The 26,977-nt window shown below is 45.9% G+C and overlaps 2 protein-coding genes across 2 annotated transcripts; both read left to right on the plus strand.

Annotated features, from left to right (window-relative positions):
• The first annotated feature begins 6,628 nt into the window (after positions 1-6,628).
• On the plus strand, positions 6,629-17,841 carry mfsd6a (major facilitator superfamily domain containing 6a). Its single transcript, XM_076985118.1, has 9 exons — positions 6,629-6,734; positions 6,858-7,159; positions 7,847-8,973; positions 9,300-9,889; positions 12,159-12,256; positions 13,828-13,989; positions 14,882-14,980; positions 15,288-15,571; positions 16,157-17,841. The coding sequence occupies exons 3-9, from the start codon at positions 7,849-7,851 to the stop codon at positions 16,304-16,306; spliced, it is 2,508 nt and encodes an 835-aa protein (XP_076841233.1). The 5' UTR covers positions 6,629-6,734; positions 6,858-7,159; positions 7,847-7,848; the 3' UTR covers positions 16,307-17,841.
• Positions 17,842-21,313: 3,472 nt separating this feature from the next.
• On the plus strand, positions 21,314-26,444 carry nab1a (NGFI-A binding protein 1a (EGR1 binding protein 1)). Its single transcript, XM_076985232.1, has 8 exons — positions 21,314-21,537; positions 21,993-22,741; positions 23,495-23,625; positions 23,901-23,958; positions 24,364-24,480; positions 24,577-24,685; positions 24,939-25,118; positions 25,265-26,444. Exons 2-8 carry the CDS (start codon positions 21,995-21,997, stop codon positions 25,339-25,341), a joined length of 1,419 nt encoding a protein of 472 aa, XP_076841347.1. The 5' UTR covers positions 21,314-21,537; positions 21,993-21,994; the 3' UTR covers positions 25,342-26,444.
• The last annotated feature ends 533 nt before the right edge of the window (positions 26,445-26,977 follow it).

Here is a 26,977-nt window from a genome sequence, read left to right on the forward strand (position 1 = left end):
GTACTCAGTTGAGTGGACGCAGGAGAGTGTACTCAGTTGAGCAGACGCTGTTGAGTGGACACAGGAGAGAGTATGCAGGTGAGTATGCAGTTGAGATTACACAGGTGAGAGGACGCTTTAGAGTGGACACAAGACAGAGGACACCATTGAGTGGACGCAGGAGAGAGTACGCAGTTGAGAGGAAGCAGGAGAGAGTACTCAGTTGAGTGGATGCTGTTGAGTGGACACAGGAGAGAGTATGCAGGTGAGTATGCAGTTGAGTACACAGTTGTGATTACGCAGGAGAGAGGACGCTGTTGAGTGGATGCTGTTGAGTGGATGCAGTTGAGGGTACGCAGGTGAGAGGACGCAGTTGAATGGACGCAGGAGAGAGTATGCAGTTGAGAGTACTCAGTTAAGTGGACGCAGGAGAGAGTATGCAGTTGAGAGTACTCAGTTGAGTGGACTCAGGAGCGAGTACTCAGTTGAGCAGACGCTGTTGAGTGGACACAGGAGAGAGTACGCAGGTGAGTATGCAGTCGAGATTACACAGGTGAGAGGATGCTGTTGAGTGGACACAGGACAGAGGACACCGTTGAGTGGACGCAGGAGAGAGTACACAGTTGAGAGTACTCAGTTGAGTGGACGCAGGAGAGTGTACTCAGTTGAGCAGACGCTGTTGAGTGGACACAGGAGAGAGTATGCAGGTGAGTATGCAGTCGAGATTACACAGGTGAGAGGATGCTGTTGAGTGGACACAGGACAGAGGACACCGTTGAGTGGACGCAGGAGAGAGTTCACAGTTGAGAGTACTCAGTTGAGTGGACGCAGGAGAGAGTACTCAGTTGAGCAGACGCTGTTGAGTGGACACAGGAGAGAGTACGCAGGTGAGTACGCAGTTGAGTACACAGTTGTGATTACGCAGGTGAGAGGACGCTGTTGAATGGACGCAGGAGAGAGTATGCAGTTGAGAGTACTCAGTTGAGTGGACGCAGGAGAGAGTACTCAGTTGAGCAGACGCTGTTGAGTGGACACAGGAGAGAGTACGCAGGTGAGTACGCAGTTGAGTACACAGTTGTGATTACGCAGGTGAGAGGACGCTGTTGAATGGACTCAGGAGAGAGTACTTAGTTGAGTGGACGTAGTTGAATGGACGCAGGAGAGAGTATGCAGTTGAGAGTACTCAGTTGAGTGGACGCTGTTGAGTGGACACAGGAGAGAGTATGCAGGTGAGTATGCAGTTGAGATTACACAGGTGAGAGGATGCTGTTGAGTGGACACAAGACAGAGGACACCATTGAGTGGACACAGGAGAGAGTACACAGTTGATAGGACACAGGAGAGAGTACTGAGTTGAGCAGACGCTGTTGAGTGGATACAGGAGAGAGTATGCAGGTGAGTATGCAGTTGAGTACGCAGTTGAGATTACGCAGGTGAGAGGACGCTGTTGAGTGGATGCTGTTGAGTGGACACAGTTGAGGGTACTCAGGTGAGAGGATGCAGTTGAGTGGACACAGTTGAGTGGACGCAGTTGAATGGACGCAGGGGAGAGCATGCAGTTGAGAGTACTCAGTTGATTGGTCGCAGGAGAGTGTACTCAGTTGAGCAGACGCTGTTGAGTGGACACAGGAGAGAGTATGCAGGTGAGTATGCAGTTGAGATTACACAGGTGAGAGGACGCTGTTGAGTGGACACAAGACAGAGGACACCATTGAGTGGACGCAGGAGAGAGTACGCAGTTGAGAGGACGCAGGAGAGAGTACTCAGTTGAGTGGATGCTGTTGAGTGGACACAGGAGAGAGTATGCAGGTGAGTATGCAGTTGAGTACACAGTTGTGATTACGCAGGTGAGAGGACGCTGTTGGGTGGATGCTGTTGAGTGGATGCAGTTGAGGGTACGCAGGTGAGAGGACGCAGTTGAATGGACACAGGAGAGAGTACGCAGGTGAGTACGCAGTTGAGTACACAGTTGTGATTACGCAGGTGAGAGGACGCAGTTGAGTGGACACAGGAGAGAGTACGCAGGTGAGTACGCAGTTGAGTACACAGTTGTGATTACGCAGGTGAGAGGACGCTGTTGAATGGACGCAGGAGAGAGTACTTAGTTGAGTGGACGCAGTTGAATGGACGCAGGAGAGAGTATGCAGTTGAGAGTACTCAGTTGAGTGGACGCAGGAGAGTGTACTCAGTTGAGCAGACGCTGTTGAGTGGACACAGGAGAGAGTATGCAGGTGAGTATGCAGTTGAGATTACATAGGTGAGAGGATGCTGTTGAGTGGACACAGGACAGAGGACACCGTTGAGTTGACGCAGGAGAGAGTACACAGTTGAGAGTACGCAGTTGAGTGGACGCAGGAGAGAGTACTCAGTTGAGCAGACGCTGTTGAGTGGACACAGGAGAGAGTACGCAGGTGAGTATGCAGTTGAGTACGCAGTTGAGATTACGCAGGTGAGAGGACGCTGTTGAGGGTACGCAGGTAAGAGAATGCAGTTGAGTGGACACAGTTGAGTGGACGCAGTTGAATGGACGCAGGAGAGAGTATGCAGTTGAGAGTACTCAGTTGAGTGGACGCAGGAGAGTGTCCTCAGTTGAGCAGACTCTGTTGAGTGGACACAGGAGAGAGTATGCAGGTGAGTATGCAGTTGAGATTACACAGGTGAGAGGATGCTGTTGAGTGGACACAAGACAGAGGACACTAATGAGTGGACACAGGAGAGAGTACGCAGTTGATAGGACGCAGGAGAGAGTACTCAGTTGAGCAGACGCTGTTGAGTGGACACAGGAGAGAGTATGCAGGTGAGTATGCAGTGGAGTACGAAGTTGAGATTACACAGGAGAGAGGACGCTGTTGAGTGGATGCTGTTGAGTGGATGCAGTTGAGGGTACGCAGGTGAGAGGACGCAGTTGAATGGACGCAGGAGAGAGTATGCAGTTGAGAGTACTCAGTTAAGTGGACGCAGGAGAGAGTATGCAGTTGAGAGTACTCAGTTGAGTGGACGCAGGAGAGTGTACTCAGTTGAGCAGATGCTGTTGAGTGGACACAGGAGAGAGTATGCAGGTGAGTATGCAGTTGAGATTACACAGGTGAGAGGACGCTGTTGAGTGGACACAGGACAGAGGACACCGTTGAGTGGATGCAGGAGAGAGTACACATTTGAGAGTACGCAGTCGAGTGGACGCAGGAGAGAGTACTCAGTTGAGCAGACGGTGTTGAGTGGACACAGGAGAGAGTACGTAGGTGAGTACGCAGTTGAGATTACGCAGGTGAGAGGACACTGTTGAGTGGACACAAGACAGAGGACACCATTTAGTGGATACAGGAGAGAGTACGCAGTTGATAGGACGCAGGAGAGAGTATGCAGGTGAGTATGCAGTTGCGTACGCAGTTGAATGGATGCAGGAGAGAGTATGCAGGTGAGTATGCAGTTAAGTACGCAGTTGAGATTACACAGGTGAGAGGATGCTGTTGAGTGGACACAGGACAGAGGACACCATTGAATGGACGCAGGAAAGAGTACGCAGTTGAGAGGACGCAGGAGAGAGTACTCAGTTGAGCGGACGCTGTTGAGTGGACAAAGGAGAGAGTACGTAGGTGAGTACGCAGTTGAGTACACAGTTGTGATTACGCACGTGAGAGGACGCTGTTGAGTGGATGCAGTTGAGGGTACGCAGGTGAGAGGTTGCAGTTGAGTGGACACAGTTGAGTGGACGCAGTTGAATGGACGCAGGAGAGAGTATGCAGTTGAGAGTACTCAGTTGAGTGGACGCAGGAGAGTGTACTCAGTTGAGCAGACGCTGTTGAGTGGACACAGGAGATAGTATGCAGGTGAGTATGCAGTTGAGTACGCAGTTGAGATTACACAGGTGAGAGGATGCTGTTGAGTGGACACAGGACAGAGGACACCATTGAATGGACGCAGGAGAGAGTACACAGTTGAGTGGACGCAGTTGAGGGTACGCAGGTGAGAGGATGCAGTTGATTGGACACAGTTGAGTGGACGCAGTTGAATGGACGCAGGAGAGAGTATGCAGTTGAGTGTACTCAGTTGAGCAGACGGTGTTGAGTGGACACAGGAGAGAGTATGCAGGTGAGTATGCAGTTGAGATTACACAGGTGAGAGGACGCTGTTGGGTGGACACAAGACAGAGGACACCATTGAGTGTACGCAGGAGAGAGTATGCAGTTGAGAGGACGCAGGAGAGAGTACTCAGTTGAGCAGACGCTGTTGAGTGGACACAGGAGAGAGTACGCAGGTGAGTATGCAGTTGAGTACACAGTTGTGATTACGCAGGTGAGAGGACGCTGTTGAGTGGATGCTGTTGAGTGGATGCAGTTGAGGGTACGAAGGTGAGAGTATGCAGTTGAGAGTACTCAGTTGAGTGGACACAGTTGAATGGATGCAGGAGAGAGTACGCAGTTGAGAGTACTCAGTTGAGTGGACGTAGGAGAGAGTACTCAGTTGAGCAGACGCTGTTGAGTGGACACAGGAGAGAGTATGTAGGTGAGTATGCAGTTAAGTACGCAGTTGAGATTACACAGGTGAGAGGACGCTGTTGAGTGGACACAGGACAGAGGACACCATTGAGTGGACGCAGGAGAGAGTACGCAGTTGAGAGGACGCAGGAGAGAGTACTCAGTTGAGCAGACGCTGTTGAGTGGACACAGGAGAGAGTATGCAGGTGAGTATGCAGTTGAGTACACAGTTAAGATTACACAGGTGAGAGGACGTTGTTGAGTGGACGTTGTTGAATAGACGCAGGAGTGAGTACTCAGTTGAGTGGACGCAGGTGAATGGATGCAGGAGAAAGTACGCAGTTGAGAGTACTCAGTTGAGTGGACGCAGGAGAGTCTACTCAGTTGATCAGACGCTGTTGAGTGAACACAGGAGAGAGTATGCAGGTGAGTATGCAATTGAGATTACACAGGTGAGAGGACACTGTTGAGTGGACACAGGACAATGGACACCTTTTGGGCCCCTTAGGAAAATGGATGAGGCGTTGTGGCCCTGACTTCGACTTTTGGCTATTAGGGGTCCTAGGAAAGGGGGCATATTTTTAGAGGGCCCTGGTTATGAGAGCCCCTACCAGGGGGCCCTAGAGAAGAGCAGGGCATACCATTAGAGGGCCCTTGATCATGAGGGCCCCTGCTATGGGGCCTTTGACTTCCATAGAAGTTGTTTACCATGGCTCCTTGACTCCACCACTGGCTTAGTGTCACCTGTCAGTGACTATGTACCTTTGCAGACCCAGTCAGGTGCAGAGCAGGAATGCCAGCCCTGCCAGGCTACCACAGACCAGCAGCAGAAAGACCATGAAAGGAAAGTTGCAGGTGTGTCAGAACCACAATCAGACCAGCCAGCTGCATCGTGTGAGTGTTGTTTTTCAAATGAGGAGGGCAAGGACCCCAACTCCTGGTGTGAAACGGTCAACGACCCTGCTTTATGGCCCTGCACCATTACCGACCAAGCCAAGTCGATTCTTGTTAGTAGAGGAGAAGCTGCATTTCAAAACAGAAGTGCTAAGTACCCAGCCTCAGTCAGGGATCGAGGCATTGGGGGTACCAGTAGGAGCTTTACAAATGCTCTACTCAGTTGCTCTCTACCCAACGGGCAAACTGTGACTAGGCAGTGGCTACTTTACTCTCCTTCAACTGGCTGTCTGTATTGTTTTGCTTGCAAACTGTTTTCCAGTAAGCACAATACTTTTGTAAATGAGTAGGGAAGTAAATGAGACACAGGTGGGAACACTGAGGACGAGGGCGTGGCAGACAGATGGGAAACCAAGGAAACGGGAAAACTAGGGAGGAGGGCGGAGCTGGACATGACAAAATGCCTGAAACAACACAAGGAACAAGACACAAGGACCCACATACTCACACACAAGACGAAGGTCACAGTAGCCAGGCAAAGTCACATTTATTTATACAGTTACATGTATACATTCACACATATGACTTAATAGAAACACACAATCAGGTCTTTTTTGCTGTGTTTCTCCTTTAGTGTTATCACATTCAGCTCAAGGATAGTCACGTGGTCCTGTAAAAAATGATTTTGCATTAGTGAAGACATTTACATTAACATTAACATTTACATTTCTGGCGCTCTAGTCCATGTATCATAGCCATTACAGTAGATCAGAGTCAAATATATACTATTGAACTACAATACTGCTGAAATACAGGAGACAATGTTGATACCTAGAAGTGCACAATGAACTTAAGTATACTGTATACAATATCAATCTTTATTATTAAAGCTCCAAATTACTTGAAATATAAACAAATAGATTGTAATACAAGGATTGTAAATGGTGATTCACACTAACATAACATTACAAATAGTTAGGCTATACACGGAATGAAAGACAAAACGGAATGTTTTGTCTGTGCGTGACAAACACATTTAATGTGGTTAGCATCTAAAAAAATCTACCTATCACCAAGAAAAACGTCTTCAACCTTACGGTTACAACAGAAGACTGACGCACATTTTACAGGTAAACCATGTATCGCCCACCCTGCGATTTTGTTATATCGCGAAATACACTCCACAGTCATAATTTCTTTAGTCTGAGAACACGTGAACGCTGGACGGGATGATTAGATCGATATGAAACAGAAGAAAATAAACCTGATACGATCAACGGCACCCGCCGTGGCTTTTAAAATCAACCCGAGGCTGGAGGCTGCGAAATGACATAGGCATACGTCATGCGCTGCGATGTAATACGAGACAGGCAAATACGCACTAATGTACTTACACTAATTTAAATATATATATATATATTAAAATAATATATTTTAAAAGTCGAAATTCCGATGTTTGCGTTGACATCATGTCACTGAGGTTTGCGTATGTGTATGTGTTCTTTGTAGCCTGGACGTTACAGAGCATGAAAGCTCCACCTACATTACAGTTGAGTGTTTGCGTAGATCGCAGGTGTGTTTTGGATCCGTGACACCAAATGCCGTAAATTCCTTAAGACAAGAACGCGGACGGCTCGGTAGAAGAACTGTGTGAACCCGGCATAATATATTAACGTCGCCAGAGCACGTCTCGTCACCCGGACGAGCGGCAGGAGGCCATACCAAACATTGGAAATGACCCATCGTAGCTGACTTTTCCGGGTGATTAAACCTATAACCAAAGAACTAAAACTTTCTATAAGAGAAATAAGGTAAGCAGTCGATTTTGTACTGTACAACAAGAAGTTGTATTTTTCATTATCTTCAAAGTTGTGCATAGCATGCTTACAAAATATTTGTTGCCTCTTAACTTTATAGTCAGCAGAGGCTTTCATCTATTGTATTTCCTGTCTACCTGACGTGACAAAATGCCCTCCCTAACAACCGCATTTTGTTGATTCGTTTCAGTTTTAGAGGCTAGTTTTAAGCTCTATCTTAAAGGGGTTGACTGCAGATCATATATTGTGTCCTAATTCAGTGTGTCCTGTCACATCACTTTAAAGGAAGTGTCTACACTTCCGCAAATATTTGACGGTTTAAGAGACGGCGCACATTCAGCGCGGTGGTGTCCGTTTTCAGATGTCACCCACGTCATACGCCGCACGACTCGGTTCATTTCATTTTGTCCACGTCAATAATCATAAGCAAATAATAAATAATATATTTTATATAATAATATATACATCTCGTATATATATATATCAAATGTGCATTTTCTCACACATTTTTTTTCATGTTATCCACCCCTTGCTGCTTTGATTTGTATGACTTGTAGTTCTCTTAAATCTTACCATATTGCATTATATATACCATATATATACCATATATACTGTAAATATGTTGTGTGTGTTTGTGTTCATGTGTGTGTTTTGTATAATTTCTTCACACTGGTCCCGTAGCCATGGCGAGTGATGACCGCATGGCCATTCTGGCTGAGGAAGACGAGGAGGAGCAGAAAACAAGCTGTGCTCTGTCAGATCGCTTTAACCGCCTCTCCTTGGAGGTCCAGGAGGAACTGCCCACTCTTCACGAATCTGAAACCAGCGAATCCGACCTGGAAATACTGACCACAGAGTCACAAAATAATCTGAACTGTTGTGAGCGTATGTGTCTCCGGATCAATCAGAACCTCCTCATCTCAAAAATCTTCTACTTCTTCTTCTATGCTGCCTATGGCTCACTACACCCCCTGCTTGCCGTTTACTATAAGCAGCTGGGGATGAACCCCAGCTACTGTGGCCTGCTGGTAGGGATCAGATACTTCATAGAGTTTTGCAGCGCTCCCTTTTGGGGTGTTGTGGCCGATCGCTACAAAAAGGGCAAAGTCGTGCTGCTGTTTTCTGTATTTTGCTGGCTGGTGTTTAACTGTGGGATTGGCTTTGTCAAACCAGCAGCCATAACCTGCAGGCTGGTGAACCCTGTCACTGTGCCTTTAACACCAACAGTAACCAATGGTACTTCAGCACCAACAGTAACCTTTACCACTAGGACTTTAGCACCAACTGTAGACTCCACCAATGACACTTTAGCACCAACTGTAGCCTCCACCACTAAGACTTTCACACCAGCTGTATCTTCCATAAATTGGACTGTCAAACCAACTATAAATTCCACGCATGGGACCTTATTACTAGCTGCTTCTTCAGCCAATGGGAATGGATCATCCCCCCCATTTATCTCATCAACCAATCCGGTGTCGGTCAACAGCTCTCAGCGTAGGTTCCGACGAGAAGCTAACATCAGTGTTAGCACAGCACCAGGTGGTCCAGCACTACCCACGCAGGATATTACAGCACACCCTCAATCAAGCACCTCTACGTCAACCACAGGCAACATAAGTTCTACCTCAACATTTCCTCCAATCCAGAGTACCATCACCACAACGTCACCTCTCCCCACCACCTCAGAGCCTCAGTACAGCATTGATTACAACCTTGATCAGATGGAGGCCATCTTCCTCCTCCTTCTGCTTGTTGTCATCATCGGGGAGTTCTTCAGTGCACCTGCGATAACAATTGTGGACACAGTGAGTGGTTTTGTTTCTTTTTCTCACTGATACTCAGTAGATACAAAAAACCCAAACAGTGCTAATGTACATAAATAAGAAAATAATTTAGTGAGTTAGCGAAGTGGCATTTGCACGATATCAGTTTTGTTGCACCCAGCTGTAATACTTTGACTATTAGCCATATTAGGTGTTCATGCTCTTTCTAAGAGACAACTGAAGTATTCAGTAGAACTATACAACCAGGTGCTTACACATACATAGTAGATTTGTAGACAGTGAATTCCTCAGTAAAGGTGTTAGGCTGTATAGGGTTTGTACTAATGGACTTCTGGATGGTTTCCCAGGTGACTCTGCAGTACCTGGGCCCTCACCGCGACCGCTATGGCCTGCAGCGAATGTGGGGTTCACTGGGCTGGGGGTTGGCCATGCTGACCGTTGGCATTGGGATTGACCACACCCATGTTGTCCGCGTTATTAATGGTGTCACTGGCTGCAAGGTGCCTGACTACCACAACTACCAAGTTGCCTTTATCGTTTTTGGTGTGCTGATGGCAACAGCTCTCGGCGTCGGCACACAGTTCAAATTTGACACCCAGAGGCTGGATGAGGGCAGCGTTCACCAGCGCCAGACCGACGTCCAGAACAGCGGCTACCAGCCAAGCAGCGCAGAGAACACAGGACCCCCTAGTGGCGAGGAGTTTCAATACCGGGAGCTGCTGAGACTTCTGTGCAGTGTACGGTACAGTACTGTGCTGTTTGTGGCCTGGTTTATGGGCTTCGGCTATGGATACGTGTTCACGTTCCTTTACTGGCATCTGGAGGACCTTCAAGGCTCGGCCACGCTATTCGGGGTGTGCTCGATCCTGAGTCACCTGTCCGAGCTGGCTGCATACTTCACAAGCCACAAGCTCATCGAACTGGTGGGACACATCAGGTATGTGTGTAAACCTGCGGTTGAAGTCATCATAACATAATATCGTTTCAGGCTTTTTGCAAATGTGACGGTAATGAAAACAGTTACGACCTTAGTGGCATTCTAGCAACAGCAGGTAGAAGTATAGCATTCATGGCAGCTGGTAGTCATGGCAACTGTAGTTGTATCAATAGTGGCAGCAACTAGGGATGGGCATTGCAGTCTAGTATAAAGATGGACCGTGCCCAATGTTCAGTAACAATGCCAATAAACGTCTTACTGGTATTAAATATAACAAATATAGAATAGGTTGCCAAAGACTTGAAATTTACATTGAGAGTGCAGTCAGTCTGACATTTTAAAATTAAGTAGATAAATGCAGCTATTCACCTCAATTAATAGCTAACAACTTGTGCTAATTTTAAGAAATTATGTTGAAAGTCTTTTTCATTAAACGTATGAGTTTATCGTAAAGTTTCTGTGACACCTTATGCTATAGCTCAGATATGCTACTTGGGGCAGGGCGTTTTGGTGTACACAGTGTAGTTACCTATAGCTGTAGCTCCCCATTCTTTCACCTGTCTTGGGCAATGACTAGACATTTGCTGCTTTTCCAATACATAAATACACTCTGATTACTGGGATTATGGGAGATATGCTTTTCTTAGAGTCAAGGTTAAGAGTCTCTCTTTTTTTTTTTTTTTAACCAAATTTTTTGCCTCAATCAGGCATGCCAAATAAAAAAACATGCTATGTAGTCATGCACCTACAATGTACACTCACCGGCCACTTTATTAGGTACACGTGTCCAACTGCTCATTAACGCAAATATCGAATCAGCCAATCACATGGCAGCAACTGATTGCATTTAGGCACGTAGATGTCTGAAGATCTGCTGCAGTTCAAACCAATCATCAGAATGGGGAAGAAAGGTGATTTAAGTGACTTTGAACGTGGCATGATTGTTGATGTCAAACGGGCTGGTCTGAGTATTTCAGAAACTGCTGATCTACTGGGATTTTCGCACATAACCATCTCTAGAGTTTACAGAGAATGGTCCGAAAAAGAGAAAATATCCAGTGAGCGGCAGTTCTGTGGGCGCAAATGCCTTGTTGATGCCAGAGATCAGAGGAGAATGGCCAGACTGGTTCGAGCTGATAGATTGGCAACAGTAACTCAAATAACAACACATTGAACCTTTAGGCAGATGGGCTACAGCAGCAGAAGACCACACCAGTTGCCACTCCTGTCAGCTAAGAACAGGAAACTGATGCTACAATTCACACAGGCTCACTAAAATTGGACAATAGAAGATTGGAAAAACGTTGCTTGGTCTGAGTCTCAATTTATGCTGCATTATTGGGTTGACTGCTGGTGGTGGTGCAATGGTGTAAGGGATATTTTCCTGGATACATTAGTACCAATTGAGCACTGTGTCAATGCCACAGCCTACCTGAGTATTGTTGCTGACCATATTCATCTCTTTATGATCAGTGTACCCATCCTCTGATAGCTACTTCCAGTAGGTCATGTCTTAAAGCACGAATCATCTCAGACTGGTTTCTTGAACACGACAATGAGTTCACTGTACTCAAATGGCCTCCACAGGCACCAGATCTCAGTCCAATAGAGCACCTTTGGGATGTGGTGAAACGGGAGATTCACATCATGGATGTGCAGCAACTGTGTGATGTTATCATGTCAATATGGACCAGAATCTCTGAGGAATGTTTCCAGTACCTTGTTGAATCTATGCCACAAAGGATTAAAACAGTTCTGAAGGCACCTCCAATTAAAACATAAGCTGCAAGCTCAACTCTGCTCTCTAATGGACAATAAGAGGTCATAGTCAAAGTCAAAGTCAAATTTATTTATATAGCGCTTTTCACAACACATGTTGTCACAAAGCAGCTTTAGAATCGTATGGGTCCAGATCCCTAATGAGCAAGCCAAAGGCAACAGTGGCAAGGAAAAACTCCCTCAGTGTACATCACGTTTTCTTCTGGTGATATTGGTGATATTGTTTGTGTTTAAAAATAATTTACTTTTATAATTCACTGTAGATTAGTGTTAGTCTTATTTGAATATCTGAACATCTTCACTAGCTGCTACATGTGTTACAGTAAAGGAAGCTGTAGGTGTTACAGATGCAGGTGTAACAGTAAACATGACTACAGTATTACCTGGAACTGATAAAACTATCTGGCACTAACGCTAATGTAATGCTGAGACAGATAGTTGTCCGTTTGCTTCACTCACGTATGTGCTTCTCTACGTCCTCTGTCTCTAGGGTCTTGTACATCGGGCTGGCCTGCAACACGGCTCGTTACCTTTATATCTCCTACCTGCAGAATGCCTGGACTGTGTTGCCCATGGAAGTGCTGCAAGGTAAACAACAACAACAACAAGAGCCAACGAAGAAGCGCACAAACGACACTTCCCCAGTTGTGAACATTACCTCTTATTGGGGAAAAAACGCCCTGTTTCTACAGGGAAAGTGCATCCTTTCTGTTAGCATGTCTTGAAGCTGTGCATTGTTGCGTTTTTACAATCAACACTTTTTGTGTTTTTGTGATAGATAATGTAATCTATTACTTGTAATAGTTGTCCTCTTGATTAAGAGTCTTAGTTACCCCAAGGGGTACTCTATAAACAACATTATGATTATGATTATTATTATTATTATTATTATTATTATTATTATTATTATTATTATTATTAATAATAATAAACAGTACAACCTGAGTGCTTGTAGTAGGGAGGGTTCTAGCAGACTCATATCATGGTGAGCAGCTGCATTACAGGATAGGCTGTGTGTGTTACGGGACGGGCCGTGTGTGTTAAGGGACAGGGCATGTGTGTTACGGGACAGGCCATGTGTGTTACGGGACAGGCCGTGTGTGTTACGGGACAGGCCGTGTGTGTTACGGGACAGGCCGTGTGTGTTACGGGATGGGCCGTGTGTGTTACGGGACGGGTCGTGTGTGTTACGGGACAGGTCATGTGTGTTACGGGACGGGCCGTGTGTTACGGGACAGGATGTGTGTGGTACGGGATGGGCCATGTGTGTTACAGGACAGGACGTGTACATTACGGGACAGGCTGACATTATAAATGGAAATGTCAAAATGCATGAAATCCATCATCTGCCTAAATTGCATCTTGCAGTTACGTTTGACACACCTATAATCCTCATGTTAAAATAGAGCTCTGTCTTTTCTAAATATTTGAGACTCTCTCGCACTCTCTCTTCACCTCTACAGCCATCTTTGATCTGTCTCTTTATCCATCTATCTCTCTCCCCCGCTCTAACGCTCTCTTTCTCTTGAGTCTCCCTTTCTTTTTGAGACTGGAACCCTTAGTGAACCTATTCCTGTAGCAGATACCTAGACACATTAGACACATTACCATTAAGCGTCTGAAAGCTCTGCCCCGAAGGACTGACAGAACCATGAGACAGGCCGTCCAGTGATGTGAGACAGGCCGTCCAGTGATGTGAGACAGGCGGTCCTGTGTTGGCGTCTGCCGTTTGAGCTGATTCGTGTTTTTAAACAGGAAGAGTGAGTCAGGTTATGTTGCAGTGCTAGAACATTACAGCCTTTGCTTGCCGTTACCTACATGACTAATAACACCCGTGAGGAGGCGTTATAAACCTTTAAAAAGATATGGGGTGTTGGAAGGGTTTATGGGTTTGTTTGCTTTTGAAATAGCGGCTATCTGTTCAGAGCAGGTCTGTGTGTGAAAACTTCAGGCCTGAAAAGCTATGGATGCATGATTCACACCCACACACACACACACACGCATACACACACGCATACACACACCTCTTTCTGCTATTGAATGTGTTTTTGTGCTCTTGTTCGTGTGTGTGTGTGTGTGTGTGTGTGTGTGTGTGTGTGTGTGTGTGTGTGTGTGTGTGTGTGTGTGTGTGTGTGTGTGTGTGTGTGTGTGTGTTGTAGGAGTGACCCATGCAGCAGTGTGGGCTGCATGCATCTCTTACCTGAGTGCCGCTGTCCCCCCGTCTCTCCGCACGTCCGCTCAGGGCATCCTACAGGGTCTCCACCTCGGCCTGGGCAGGGGCTGTGGGGCCATGGTGGGCGGAGTCTTTGTCGACAACTTTGGTGTGGCCCCCAATACTACACACACACACACACACGTCCACACACATACGCACACGTCCACACACACATGTACACGCATTCATTTGCCATGACGTCATGTCTGCTATTAAAAAGCACCTGTAAGAAAACCACTAAAACTGAGGCTGATCAGAGGTGGTGGGACATTTCTGAACCCAGTTATTTATGACTCATCACAATTAATTCCTTATAACTATTTTTTTAACTCCTAAATCTGTTTTATGGCTAGCAGGTGTAAAGGAAGTAGTAGTAGTAATAGTAGTAGTCTTTTTATGGTATAATTTGTAATAATTATGTAATAATAATAATTTTGTGGGACCATTTGTGTGTGTTTCTGTGTTTTTGTTGACATTCATGTGTTTGTGCTAGTCTATTTCTAGATGATTGTCTTAGTGTATTTGTACTAGTGTATCTAGGTGATTGTATTGGTGTGTTTGTGTTCCATTTGAACACTAGTAAGCTTGTTGCAGGTGTGTGTTTGCATATGTATGTGTTAAGAGCTTTTTTTTTAGAAGTGTTTGCTATTTTAGCAAACCTGTATAGTGTGTTTGTGTTGGTGTAAGCACGTGTCTGTGTATGGGTGCCTTGTGTGTCTGGGTTAATACGCATATGTATATGTTAGCAAGAGTATGCTGTGTGTTAGTAAGGGTGTAAGCCTGTGTTAGAAAGCTCATTTGTGTTGAAGTGTGCATGTTTTAGCAAGACTATTGTGTTACTATGCATTGTGTACTTGTGTTTTTGAGTGTGTATATGAGTTAAGTGTGTGACGTGTGCATGTGTTCATAAGATTGTGTTGAGTGTCATGTGTATGTGTTGATATGTGTGTGTTGATATGTGTGTGTTAGTAAGTGTGTTTTGTGTGTCATATGTACAGGTGCTGCCCGGACATTTCGAGGGCTTGGGATGGCTTCACTCATCATCCTCCTCCTCTTCATCTTCATCCAGTATGTCTTGGAGAAGGATGAGCACACAGGTGAAAGAGAGAGAGAGAGAGAGAGAGAGAGAGAGAGAGAGAGAGAGAGAAAGAGACCGTCTCATCTTTTGTGGAGGTTTAGCCTCTGTGCTCTGATTGGCTGTAGCTGTAGCGATGTCTCCAGCTTCATTCTGCTCTAGTACTGACCGTAACAGAACGTATATGAATCAGATTCTGTGTAAGCTTTATGTGTCCGAGAGGCCTGATGAATACACAGACCAGAACAGTGAGCGATGCTGGGTTTGATGCCCATTGGATCTCTGTGAAGAGTGTAGTAGCTGATGGTCTGATCTTCTTCTCTCTGCAGAGGACAAGATGCTCGCAGAGAACATTCCGGTTCCATCCAGCCCAGTTCCCATAGCAACAATAGACCTGGTCCAGAACCAGGAAGCAGTGACACACACCAAGAGGGCGGAGCCTAAATTCCTGGCTCGGAAAACGCATCACCAGGCGGAGCTAGAGGATGGCAGCAAGCCGGCATGGCCCCTCACCGTGTCGCCATGGGTTACCGTTGTTTTTGCCGTGTTCCAGGTGAAAGAGATGATCCTTTTGATGAAGGCTGCTCCTCCCACCGAGGCCCAGCTCCTCCAGGTATTGTGGGTAGCAAGGGTTCATGGTTGAGCGTGGCTGTTAGAAGAGGATGAACGTTGTCTCTGTTTATGCTTTGAGTTGCACGCGTGCCTTAGAAATGCCGAGACGAAGGTTCATGAGGAGGGAAAGCTCTTCCAAATCATCCTAGGACTGTGCGCAGTGAGATGTGATTGTGTGTGTGTGTGTATATCAGTGCATGTTTACTGTTTTTTGTATGTACATCTCATGTTAACTGTTTTGTATGTATCTAAGTAATGGTTTAAGGAACAGTTATCCATTGACAAATAATCAAATTTAATTTAACACACTTCCAAGGTTCTGGATAATTTTGTCTGTTTTGTCTTGTCTGTTGATTTCTTAAATTGGTCTCTCTTTACCGTTTTTATGCTTCTTTATACCTCATTTTGTATTTTGTCCTCCTTCGGGGGGGGGGGGGGGGGGTGGGGGGTGGATGGGAGCGGGCCCAGGTTTAATGGTCACGGTTCGCTACTGGTGTACGATAACTACTATTACACCATTGGTTTAGTCAGCTTCAGCCCTCAGACGTGTAGTAATTCTGTCTATGTGTCTGCTTCTTTCTACTAGGACACACGTGAGCCTTCTCAAGATTCCCAAAGTGAGAATGTACGCCGCATGAATGCTGGCCAATCAGAAGGCTCCGCCAACGAGGCTCCACCCATCACAGACATGGCGTCGCCAGAAACCCCAACACCACAGCCTATCTCCCCATCATAGGCCAATGTCAGCTGCTCCGCCCCCCAGACAGCTCCTCCTCTCCGGCCTCACCCCACCCTCCACAGCCCTAGCAATGAAGGACTCTTTTGAGGAACTTTGAAGGACTTTTTAAGAAACACAATGTATGTTTTTGGGTCTTTAGTTAGAAATCATTTTTACCTTAGTTCTGTTACTTAATTATTTTGAATAAGTTTTAAAAATCCAGCATGGTGAATTTTTTTCTCTCTCACCGAAAAAAAGACTTAAAGCTTAAAAAGGAACACTGGTCGTTCCTTTTGTGAGAGGGCAATCATGAACGAGTTATCAGTCCAGCTTCAGCAAAGACAGAGGTGCCTGAGTTCACTTCTGTAGGAGCCGGTCTTTTAGATTCAGGTACTTTCTTGACTCAGGATTGATGTACATATTCATTGATCCGACGATTAGATGATGTGTTCGGCGGTGGTGGCGATTTAGAGCACATACGTACTAATTTATACAAAGCCATCTGCGATCTAGCGTCTGTATTGCCTCATTGTATATGGGAATATTCGTCGTTACACATCTCGGCCAGGAGAGGGCAGTATTGTAGTATTGTAGAATGTTAGGTTATCACTCATGCCCTGAAAAATGCAAGCCTCATTAAACTGACAAGAATAAGAAACAATACGTTTTCTTAACGGCAATCAAAAATGTGTGCGTATAATAGGCACATATTTAAATACAAGCCCTATATTTACAGATACAGATCGTTTTGAATATCAGGAGTATACTTAGGAATCCAAAAGTAAACATTGTTGAGCAGAGACATTCCCTCAGTACAGTGTTGTGATTAGCTGTGTCATCCACTTTTCGGAAATCTGCTAACTATGAAATGAAATGTTTTGTTTCCAATTAACAAATCAATGTTTGTTTTTGTTGTTTTTAATGCCATAAATCCCAGTTTGAAACTTCTCCATGAATAATTGTGTCACATGTATATTCAGGAAATGTGACACACGTTCAGGAAGCTGTGTGTGAGATGAAACTGTCTCATGTAGCTGTGTCTCAGATGAAGCTGTGTGTGAGATGAAACTGTGTCTCATGTAGCTGTGTCTCAGATGAAGCTGTGTGTGAGATGAAACTGTCTCATGTAGCTGTGTCTCAGATGAAGCTGTGTGTGAGATGAAACTGTGTCTCATGTAGCTGTGTCTCAGATGAAGCTCTGTGTGAGATGAAACTGTGTCTCATGAAGCTGTGTCTCAGATGAAGCTGTGTGTGAAATGAAACTGTCTCATGTAGCTGTGTCTCAGATGAAGCTGTGTGTGAGATGAAACTGTGTCTCATGTAGCTGTGTCTCAGATGAAGCTGTGTGTGAGATGAAACTATGTCTCATGAAGCTGTGTCTTAGTCAATGAGCAAGTGTGGCTGAAGGTGATGCCCACTTTCAGTAAAACTGGAAAACAAAAGGCTTCTGTTTTCCACCATTGACTATTCTGGTCAATCTCTCCATGCAAATGTGGTCGCCTTGAATTCTAAGTGAGGAAGATTGTATAAAATATAAAACATATTTTATTTTCCCCAAGTGTATAAAAGCTTTTATTTTTTCTAAAACTGTTCAAAGGAGCATTTCCTAGTTAAGTGTTATAAGTGTTAGTACTGGGTGGCTTTGTGCGTGTGTGTGTGTGTGTGTGCGTGTGTAATGGAGAACAGTGTGAGGCTTTGTGTGCATCATTAGCCTCTATACTCAGTCCCTCTTTGCAGGGTTAACGTGGGCAGCCGCCACCCATACAACTGTTCCCATGACAGGTGCATTCTGGGAACCTGTGGGGGAGGGAGCAGCGGGGGCGACATTTTATCCTCATCTGCCCAAAACGTTCAGAGGTCAAAGATGGGATTTTATTTCATAGTGCTCCTATGTTGTTGCAGGGGTAGCGCAGTGGATATTTGAATTGTGTAGGCTGCTTCAGAAAAGGGCTTAGGGAGCATGAGGAGGGGATATACTGGGAATAGGGACAGAGCCAGCGAATGAACACGCAAGGAGGAATCAGGCTGAATATTTTGAGCAGGCACACCCAAAAAATTTGATTCAGTCTTCTTGATAATAAGGCAAGAAAAAAAAAACATAGTACTGACAAAGGTGCAGTTGTAATTTTAGTTCTTCTTCAGTTCAGAAAAGATGCTTTAGCTACATAGAGATTATTTTGCGGGTAATGTTTTCTACACAGTAAGGGATTTCTGTGGAAGAGTAACCAGTGGGGTGAGCAAGGTCAGTTTTTAAGTCTGAGGTAAATAAAAACGTACTGCCCAAGAAATCAGACATAACACCTTTAAACAACTTATAAACATTTAATTACTTCATTGTCTACTTTCTTTTTTCTGTACTAGAGACCCACCACCACGTGCGGTTTAATTTCATCCCCGCTCCTGGACATGTAGCACCATGCAGAGTTTAGCTCCAGTCCTGCAGACACACCACCTTGCAAATTTAGCTCCAATCCTTTAAATAAAACACTGATCCAGCTAATCGGGGGACGAGACCCTGTTTGACTATGGCAGGAGCAAAACTGTGCAACAAGGATGGTGATTTTGGGGAGGAATCAGTTGGATTACAGTGTCATGTATGGTAACCCGTCCTGCTCATCTTTCTCTTCTCAGCTAGGTGGGTGGGGAGGGTTTTGAGCTCAACCAGCTTCATACTTGTTTGCATATTCCTCTTACTTACACATTGTACTAAACCAAATGGAGTCTACAAAAGGAGAACTGACAAGAGAGCTGTCACTAGTGTTCAATATTCTGTCCTTTCACCTCTCTGTCATTGACATCACTCTGGAGTCTTGATTGAGTCATTGTGTGTGAGGGACGTCCCTTCACGTGCCTGAATAAAATAACCTGCTTCAAATGAGGCTTCAGCTTTTACACGCACATTCAATGCCGTCAGCAGGGGGGTGGGGGGGGGGGGGATTGGGGTCTGGTGAAAAACCACAGGGTTCACTGGAGACCCCATTAACCAGATTGAGGTGTTAAACATTGATTTTACAGTGCCTATGTGAAACCAGTAATGGGGCTAAAAAATGTGCATACACACCAGCCTGGTTACATATGCATCCACCATTACAACCATATGTGCTCTCTACACTAACGCCTTTTGCATATGTGTGTGTGTGTGTACGTGTGTCCATGTATGCGCACACATGTGTGTGTGTGTGTGTTTGTGTGTGTGTGTGTGTGTGTGTACACACCTACGCATGAGACTGAGCACATCTGCGTAGGTGACAGCATGTAGGCGGTTTGTGTAGGTTGGGATGCCTGACTCACACTGCCTCAGTGTATTAGGAGATTCTTTGTGGGGCTCTCACTCTCACTCGCCTTCTCTCTCTCTCTCTCTCTTTCTCCCCCCTTCCCTCTATCTGTCTCTTTTTTCCTCTGTCAGTTTTATTTTTTTTGCAAGGGTCCCCCGCACCCACCCCCAGCCTCGCCCCCTTTTCTGTAGTCAGGTTTGTTTTCACTCCTGTCAAAAATTAAAACATGTCCCTGCCTGTGGAGGACTGGAGGTTTATCTCCCCCCCCCCCCCCCCCCCCCTTTAAGGACTCTGGAAAAACTCTGGTGTAATGAGACACCCTCTTCTCCGGCTTCTCCCAGAAGAAAACCACGGTTTCATATTCCCCTAGTGATGGCTTTATTTTCGCCTAGTAGCACGCCAGGCTGGAGGATGGGTGGTGTTGGGTGGTGTTGGGTGGCAGCCCCTGTCCCAGCTTCAGCTCTGGAGGAGGTTAGACGTGGGGGCATCCCTGACTCTAGGGACAAGGTAGAGCACCTGAGGCAAGGTTGTGTCTTGAAGCAGCCACAGAACACTGAGGTGAATGTCTCCTGCTTTCTGGAGGAGAGATTGACAGCTCTTGTTCCCATTCAGCCACACTGGCGTGTTGCTAACTTTAAAATTCTGGTATCTCGGCCGAGTTCTACAAGCGGGTGTTTTTGTTCTAAATGTGCATATCGTTTACTTTCTCTGTAGCGTGCTCTTATTTTTTAATGATGTCTGTCGAAAATGAGGTCAGGGTGTGAATGACTGGAAAGTTTGTAAAGACTGTGGTCATTAGTGCACAAAAAGTCTTCATTCACGTTTGCAAGGTGCGTGTGGTTTAGCGTTTAACCGGAAGAGTAACATACCAAGGTTATTGTTAGCGGTCGTGTAGCCTACGATATAACTGCATTCCGAGGGCATACTTAGGTGTATATTTTGTAACCCACTTTATGGCGAAGTTACATCCTGTAGGTTAGCCTGTTAAGTTTCACATGTCTGTGGTAGTATTGTCTGTTTTTTGTGTCTGGAATTTTTGGACTTTGTATGTATGGACTATGTATGATTCCTGTAACACTTGTTATGGCTTTCTTACAACACAGTACAGTCATTTTAAGCCCAGTGAAACTTATTTCAGGGAATCACTTGAGGTGGTATGAATGCATGGACTTCATTTCACTGATCTGAGAACAGTCATCTTCAGAACAGTCGCACCCCAGACCTCAGATATATATATAGATATATATTTCCTTATACATTAGCTAATAAACTTGCGGGCACAGGGTGACTAAACGTAAAATCTTGGGGGTAACCTAAAATTAATTAATCAACTAATTTATTAATTTTCTTTAGTTATATTTTGCTCAGTTTACTATTTAATCAGTAGAACTAATCATCTGCTATAGGCCTAATCTTAAAAGTGAACAATGGGAAGAAATGTTAAAAATAAATAAAATACATCCTTAAAAGAGATCATAAAATACATCGTTATACATTGTACATCATTATAATTTCAACAGAAAAAAGTTTGTGTATTTTTCACAAATTTACCCTTAAATATATGGGAATATACGTCACACAGTTCGTGCACACGTAAAATCAAAACTAAAGCAAGCGCCGGTAAATTCTGAAGCGAATAGTCCGTTCGTCCCAAACAGAACTTTTTTTGAACTGCTGTGTAATTATACGCGGCGCGCAGCCCAGACCTCTCGGATGAGGAGGCGCGCGCCCGCCCCACTCTCGGCATGCAGCGCACCAGCCGCCCACGCGCCCAGCGCGCCCACGCGAGGATTTGCGTCAAGCAGTCGAGTGGGAGTGAGACAGCGATGTAGAAACGGAATATCCCTGCTGAGAAACTAGGGGAGGGGTATTAACACAGGCATACACACACACACACACACACACACACACAGCCACATCTCTCCGAGCTGGACACCACGCAGAAGAGACTCGCGCGTACCTGGAGGGGTAAAGGTATGTACATCAAACTTATCTGCGCTTGTATAGTGGCGTGTATTATATGAGATATACATTTTTAGAGTTAGGATGTGCAAATCAAACAAGGGAACCACATCGATGACCGTGACACATTTGGCACTCCTTATCGTGCGCGTTTTTGTTTGTTTTGTTTTGTTGAACGGGCACTAAAGGGGACAGACCAATTTAATTATTAGAAATCCCTTTATTTCTAACTGGGGGACTGTAACTAGCTAATGTAACTATCTGTTGTGTGTGATATAGGTTAATTAAGGTAACTTCTTGTACAATTCCGTTTTTAACATGTGAGGGAGACCCAAACTGAAAGACATAAAGTGCTACTAAGAAGTTTTTAGGCATGAATTGTTCAATCAGTAAAGGAAACCACAGAAATTAAATACGCTGCATGTGGTTTCCTCTTTATCTTTATCTTCTCTTTCTGTGTTGTGCAGTTATGTCAGGGTTGTTGCCCCGCTCCGTGGGGGAGCTTCAGCTCTACCGCGTCCTACAGAGAGCCAACCTGCTGTGCTACTACGCCGCTTTTGTCCAGCAGGGCGGCGACGACGTCCAGCAACTCTGTGAGGCAGCCGAGGATGAGTTCCTGGAGATAATGGCCCTGGTGGGCATGGCCACGAAGCCGCTTCACGTCCGTCGTCTGCAGAAGGCACTTCGCGACTGGGTCACCAACCCCACCCTCTTCAACCAGCCTCTGACCTCACTTCCTGTTAGCAGCATACCCGTGTACAAACTTCGCGATGGCTCACCAGCTACCTGCAGTGAGCAGCAGAAGACGACTCTGCCGGTGGCCTTGAGCCCGAGCTCCGCTGAGGTGGAGGGTGGAGAGACTGGGTCTGGTGGGGCGAGAGGTACCCCAGACGGGCCTATGGAGCCTGAGGAAAGCCAGTCTCCGCCCAAATCTTGCTCACCTGGCTCTTCTGGAGAGGCAACGGAGACCCTGGACCCCGCGGTGGCGCAGCGCGTTTCTGATTGTGTGGCGAGGCTGGCCCCCACGCTACCCAAGAGCGACCCGGTGGAGGTGAAGGAGCGTCTCCGTAGTAACAGGAGACTGAGCAAGGCATTGAGCCATCTTGGTGCCCTGAGCGAGGGTGACCCCCAGAGAGAGGAAGAGATTCGCAGGTACAGCGCCATCTACAGGCACGACTGCAAGAGGGAAGACGCCAGGCAGCTAACCATGCACGAGGTGTGTGTGTGTGTGTGTGTGTGTGTGTGTGTGTGCATGTGTGGATATTGTTCTTGTGTTGCATTTGTGCAGCTGGTGGTGTTGGTTTTGTTCAGTGGTGCTTATGTAGCAGACTGTTGTGTTAGTGTAGCAGATGGTGCTGTGTGTGTGTAGCCGACAGTATTTGTGTAGCTGACAGTGCTGTGTTTGTGTAACAGACTGTTGTGTTAGTGTAGCAGATGGTGCTGTGTGTGTGTAGCCGACAGTATTTGTGTAGCTGACGGTACTGTGTGTGTGTAGCCGACGGTGTTTGTGTAGCTGATGGTGCTGTGTTTGTGTAGCTGACGGTGCTGTGTTTGTGTAGCCGACGGTGTTTGTGTAGCTGACGGTGCTGTGTGTGTGTAGCCGACGGTGTTTGTGTAGCTGACGGTGCTGTGTGTGTGTAGCTGACGGTGCTGTGTGTGTGTAGCTGACGGTGTTTGTGTAGCTGACGGTGCTGTGTTTGTGTAGCCGACGGTGTTTGTGTAGCTGACGGTGCTGTGTGTGTGTAGCTGACGGTGTTTGTGTAGCTGACGGTGCTGTGTTTGTGTAGCTGACGGTGTTTGTGTCGCTGACGGTGCTGTGTGTGTGTAGCCGACGGTGTTTGTGTAGCTGACGGTGTTTGTGTAGCTGACGGTGCTGTGTGTGTGTAGCCGACGGTGTTTGTGTAGCTGACGGTGCTGTGTGTGTGTAGCTGACGGTGTTTGTGTAGCTGACGGTGCTGTGTTTGTGTAGCTGGTGATGAACGAGGCAGCAGCACTACTGTGTCTGAGGGACGAGGCCCTGCTGACACAGCGAGAGCAGCTCTTCTCTCTGGCCAGACAGATCTCGCGAGAGGTCACATACAGACACAACATCAGGACACGGTAATACACACACACACACACACACACACACACACACACACACGCATGCACACACACGTACACACAGATCTCACGAGAAGTCACATACAGACACACGGTAATAGTCACACTCACACATATTCACATACACATATATCTCAAGCAGTAACCTATAGACGCAACATCAGAACAGGGTAATGCGCACACACACACATACACACAGACACTCAAGAAGAACCAGCTACCTCACATGCTTCACATATCTTCGTTTCTAAAGTTAAAATTGTCCATTTTAGGCCTAGCGGAGAGGAAGAGGAGGAGGAGGCCTTCTCCCCCAAACGAATTAAAACCGAGGTGGGTAGTGCTGACTCTCCCTGACTCCCTGTTTCTCTCTTTCCGTCTGTCTGTAAGTCTCTCTCTGTCTTTCTCTCCTTTCTCCATTCTCTCCAACTCTGTCCAACGAGTGAACTTTCAAAATAAGCAATTAATCATACATGTTGTATTTTGAATTATATTTTTTAATTGGCTGTAACAAGACTTTGGATTAAAAATGGCCAAGGTGTTTTCCAAAACATTTGTGGAGATCCAATTGCAGTTCTTGAATGAAAAGCCCCTTAGACCATTAATGCATTAAGGCACGCGCTCACCTGATGGTGCAAGTGGAGCAACACAGAACCAAACCAGAACACACATTTTCCTCCGAGTCCAGTTTAGCATATTTAGTTGTGATGATTATGTTACATTTTCGTCTCTCTCCAGGATGGTATGTGTGATGTCGGAGACTCGTCAGATATGGACGTGCAGAAAGAGTCGGCGAAGGAGTGCCTGGCGGCCAGTACGTGGAAAGGAGACGAGAGCATCAGACATGCCCTACAGGTATGGTGGCCCGAGTATGACACTTCTGGAAGTCAAGATAGGTTTCAGAAATGTTGATGTGTGGACATTAAAATGCTGTTTTGTCTGTGTGTGCAGGTGCAGTTGCAGCTCCAAGAGATGCTTCACAAAAGAGGGGTTCCCCCAGCTTCCATTGGTTACATCCCCAATATCACCAACTCCAACCCCACCCACAGCCCCCCCACAGGTACATTTTACACCCTCTCTCTCTCTCTCTCTCTCTCTCTCTCTCTCTCTCTCTCTCTCTCTCTCTCTCTTTCGCTTTTTGAGTCCAGCTCTGCCCAGATGGAGAATAATGTGATTAGAACTCATTAGGGAGGTATTGGTGTATACAAGATCTGGAGGTCTATAATTACATTTCCACAGTTAGTCTGTCGCATCTGATCAGGCAGTTAGATCATTATGAATTTATCCAAGGACGTGTGCAATTTCCTCTGCAGCTGAAAGCCCTCCACCCTCACACGGGGTCAACCGGAGCGTTTTTCACGGGGACATCCCGCTGGGGCGACAGTTAGCGCACGAGCTAAAGCAACATCTGAAACATCGACGTAAGCAGTACTCCCAGGACGAGCAGCGGCGTCTCGATAGGATCTCGGGAGTGGAGAAATCCGTGACATCAGGTATGTCCTTCACCCACTCGGCCAATGAGTTTCAGCTACGGCCAAACTTTGAACGCATTGGGAGGGTAAACAACAACACAACGTGTTTTATTGCTAACATTAGCGAGGCATCACCGGTTCATTGTCTCGTGTTGTTTTAATCTCAGAAAATGGCACGTCTCCGAAGGAATTCTGCCTCGTGAGCCACATGAAGATCAAAACAGAGCCAGAAGAGGCCAGATAGCAGTGAGCAGCGCACGTGACGGCACACGTGACAGCACACGTGACAGCACGCTGGCCTTGGCACACGCAGTTCACTGCTGTCTGCCCGCAGGGACTTTTCACTCTTCTGCCTTAAAAGCCATTAATGCCTGGGAAAAGCGATTGGTGTCCTTTACATGTGTCCCATAAGAAGACCAGAATCTAGTTGACCTAGCATTGTGTTTGCCTGTATGCATCTGTGCACTAGTGTTTTGTTGTTGTTATTTTTTTGTGTATTTTTGCTTCAGTAAAATGTGTGAATTCCCACCACAGTAAAGACTATGTTATGTATATAGTCGTGTTTAAATACAGCCTATTAAATTATGCCAGTTATGTTTAAATACAGTTTACAGTACTGGGTTTTAGATTCTAAAGGCGATGACCTTTGTGGTTTGTTGGTTTTTTTATGATTTCAAGTAGTTTTTTGATAATGGCCAGTTTTCAGTAATCGTAGACATTTGGTTTTTGTGCTTCTTCAGGTAATATATGATCCAGGCAGTGTATCCAAGACTATACCTCTGAATCCCAGAGGTTAGGGAACTGGGAGCGTCCCGTAGCGTAGAATAGTGTGTTCGAAGATTGTGCATGTCGCTGTTGCAAAAGTAGCGGGACGTTCTGTTGTCCCGTGATTGTTGATGAGTGTCCAGTGTCCCCCTGGGTATCGCCATGGAAACTGTTCTGCTTTTTGGGCCAAAAGCCCTCACTCTCAAGTACTGTTCTTCCTCCCTCTCCTCGTCCTCCTCCTCCTTCATCTTCTTTTTCTTCTTCATCTTCTTCAAAGCACAAGCAGCTTCTTGTCATACCTTCCTGGCTTTCATGCCTGAAGGAGAAAATTAAGCAGGCCAGAGAGTTTGTAATGACAATTCTTGCGTGTCATTAAAAAATGCCTCCTAGCCGGAGTGAACCCGAACACGCAGGGCTTGTTCAGTCCTGTAGCGGGAACGATACGAAAATAGACCGAATCCAAGGACGGGAAGCCAAGACAGAGGATTGCTCCTCTTTTTCTGCATTTTTTTCCCCATTTTCTCTTGTGTGAAGTAAAACCCTTGTCTTAACACTAATATATTTTAATCCCTAAAAATAAACTTTATTTTTTAAAATATGAAAATTGAGTTGGATTTCAATATTTTTGATTTGTCATCTGTACAACTTCTTTGTTTTTTTCTACTGTTTTTTTGTAGCTGGTTTCCTATTGCAGTAAATTTCTGTTGATTGTTAAATGCGACACTTCTTTCCTACCGTGGTTCTCAGATGCTAGAGATTTCTGCTTGGTCTTCCTTCCTGTGTGTGGTTCTGAAGCTGACATGAGAGCTGCGTATATGCAAATAACAGTCATATGCAGGGTAGGCATGTCAGCAACGCTACCCTACAGTGTCCCCGAATATACATCACTGAGCGCCCACAGGGTCTCTCGTGGGAGGAGCAGTAACATCACCGCGGTAACCCTGGTGTGTGGGTAGTGCCAGAACCTGTGGGCGGCGATATATATGACAGCAGTTTTGGGTCTAGCCACTGTGACGCAACGTTTTTGCCGCCTTAACTGACAGAGAATCAAAATATTTGTTAATATGTAGTCGCAGTTAAAAGTGAACACCCCCCCCTCCCAAGACTTTAAAAGG

This window comes from Brachyhypopomus gauderio, unplaced genomic scaffold (genome assembly GCF_052324685.1).
Source record: "Brachyhypopomus gauderio isolate BG-103 unplaced genomic scaffold, BGAUD_0.2 sc37, whole genome shotgun sequence".
NCBI lineage: Eukaryota > Metazoa > Chordata > Actinopteri > Gymnotiformes > Hypopomidae > Brachyhypopomus > Brachyhypopomus gauderio.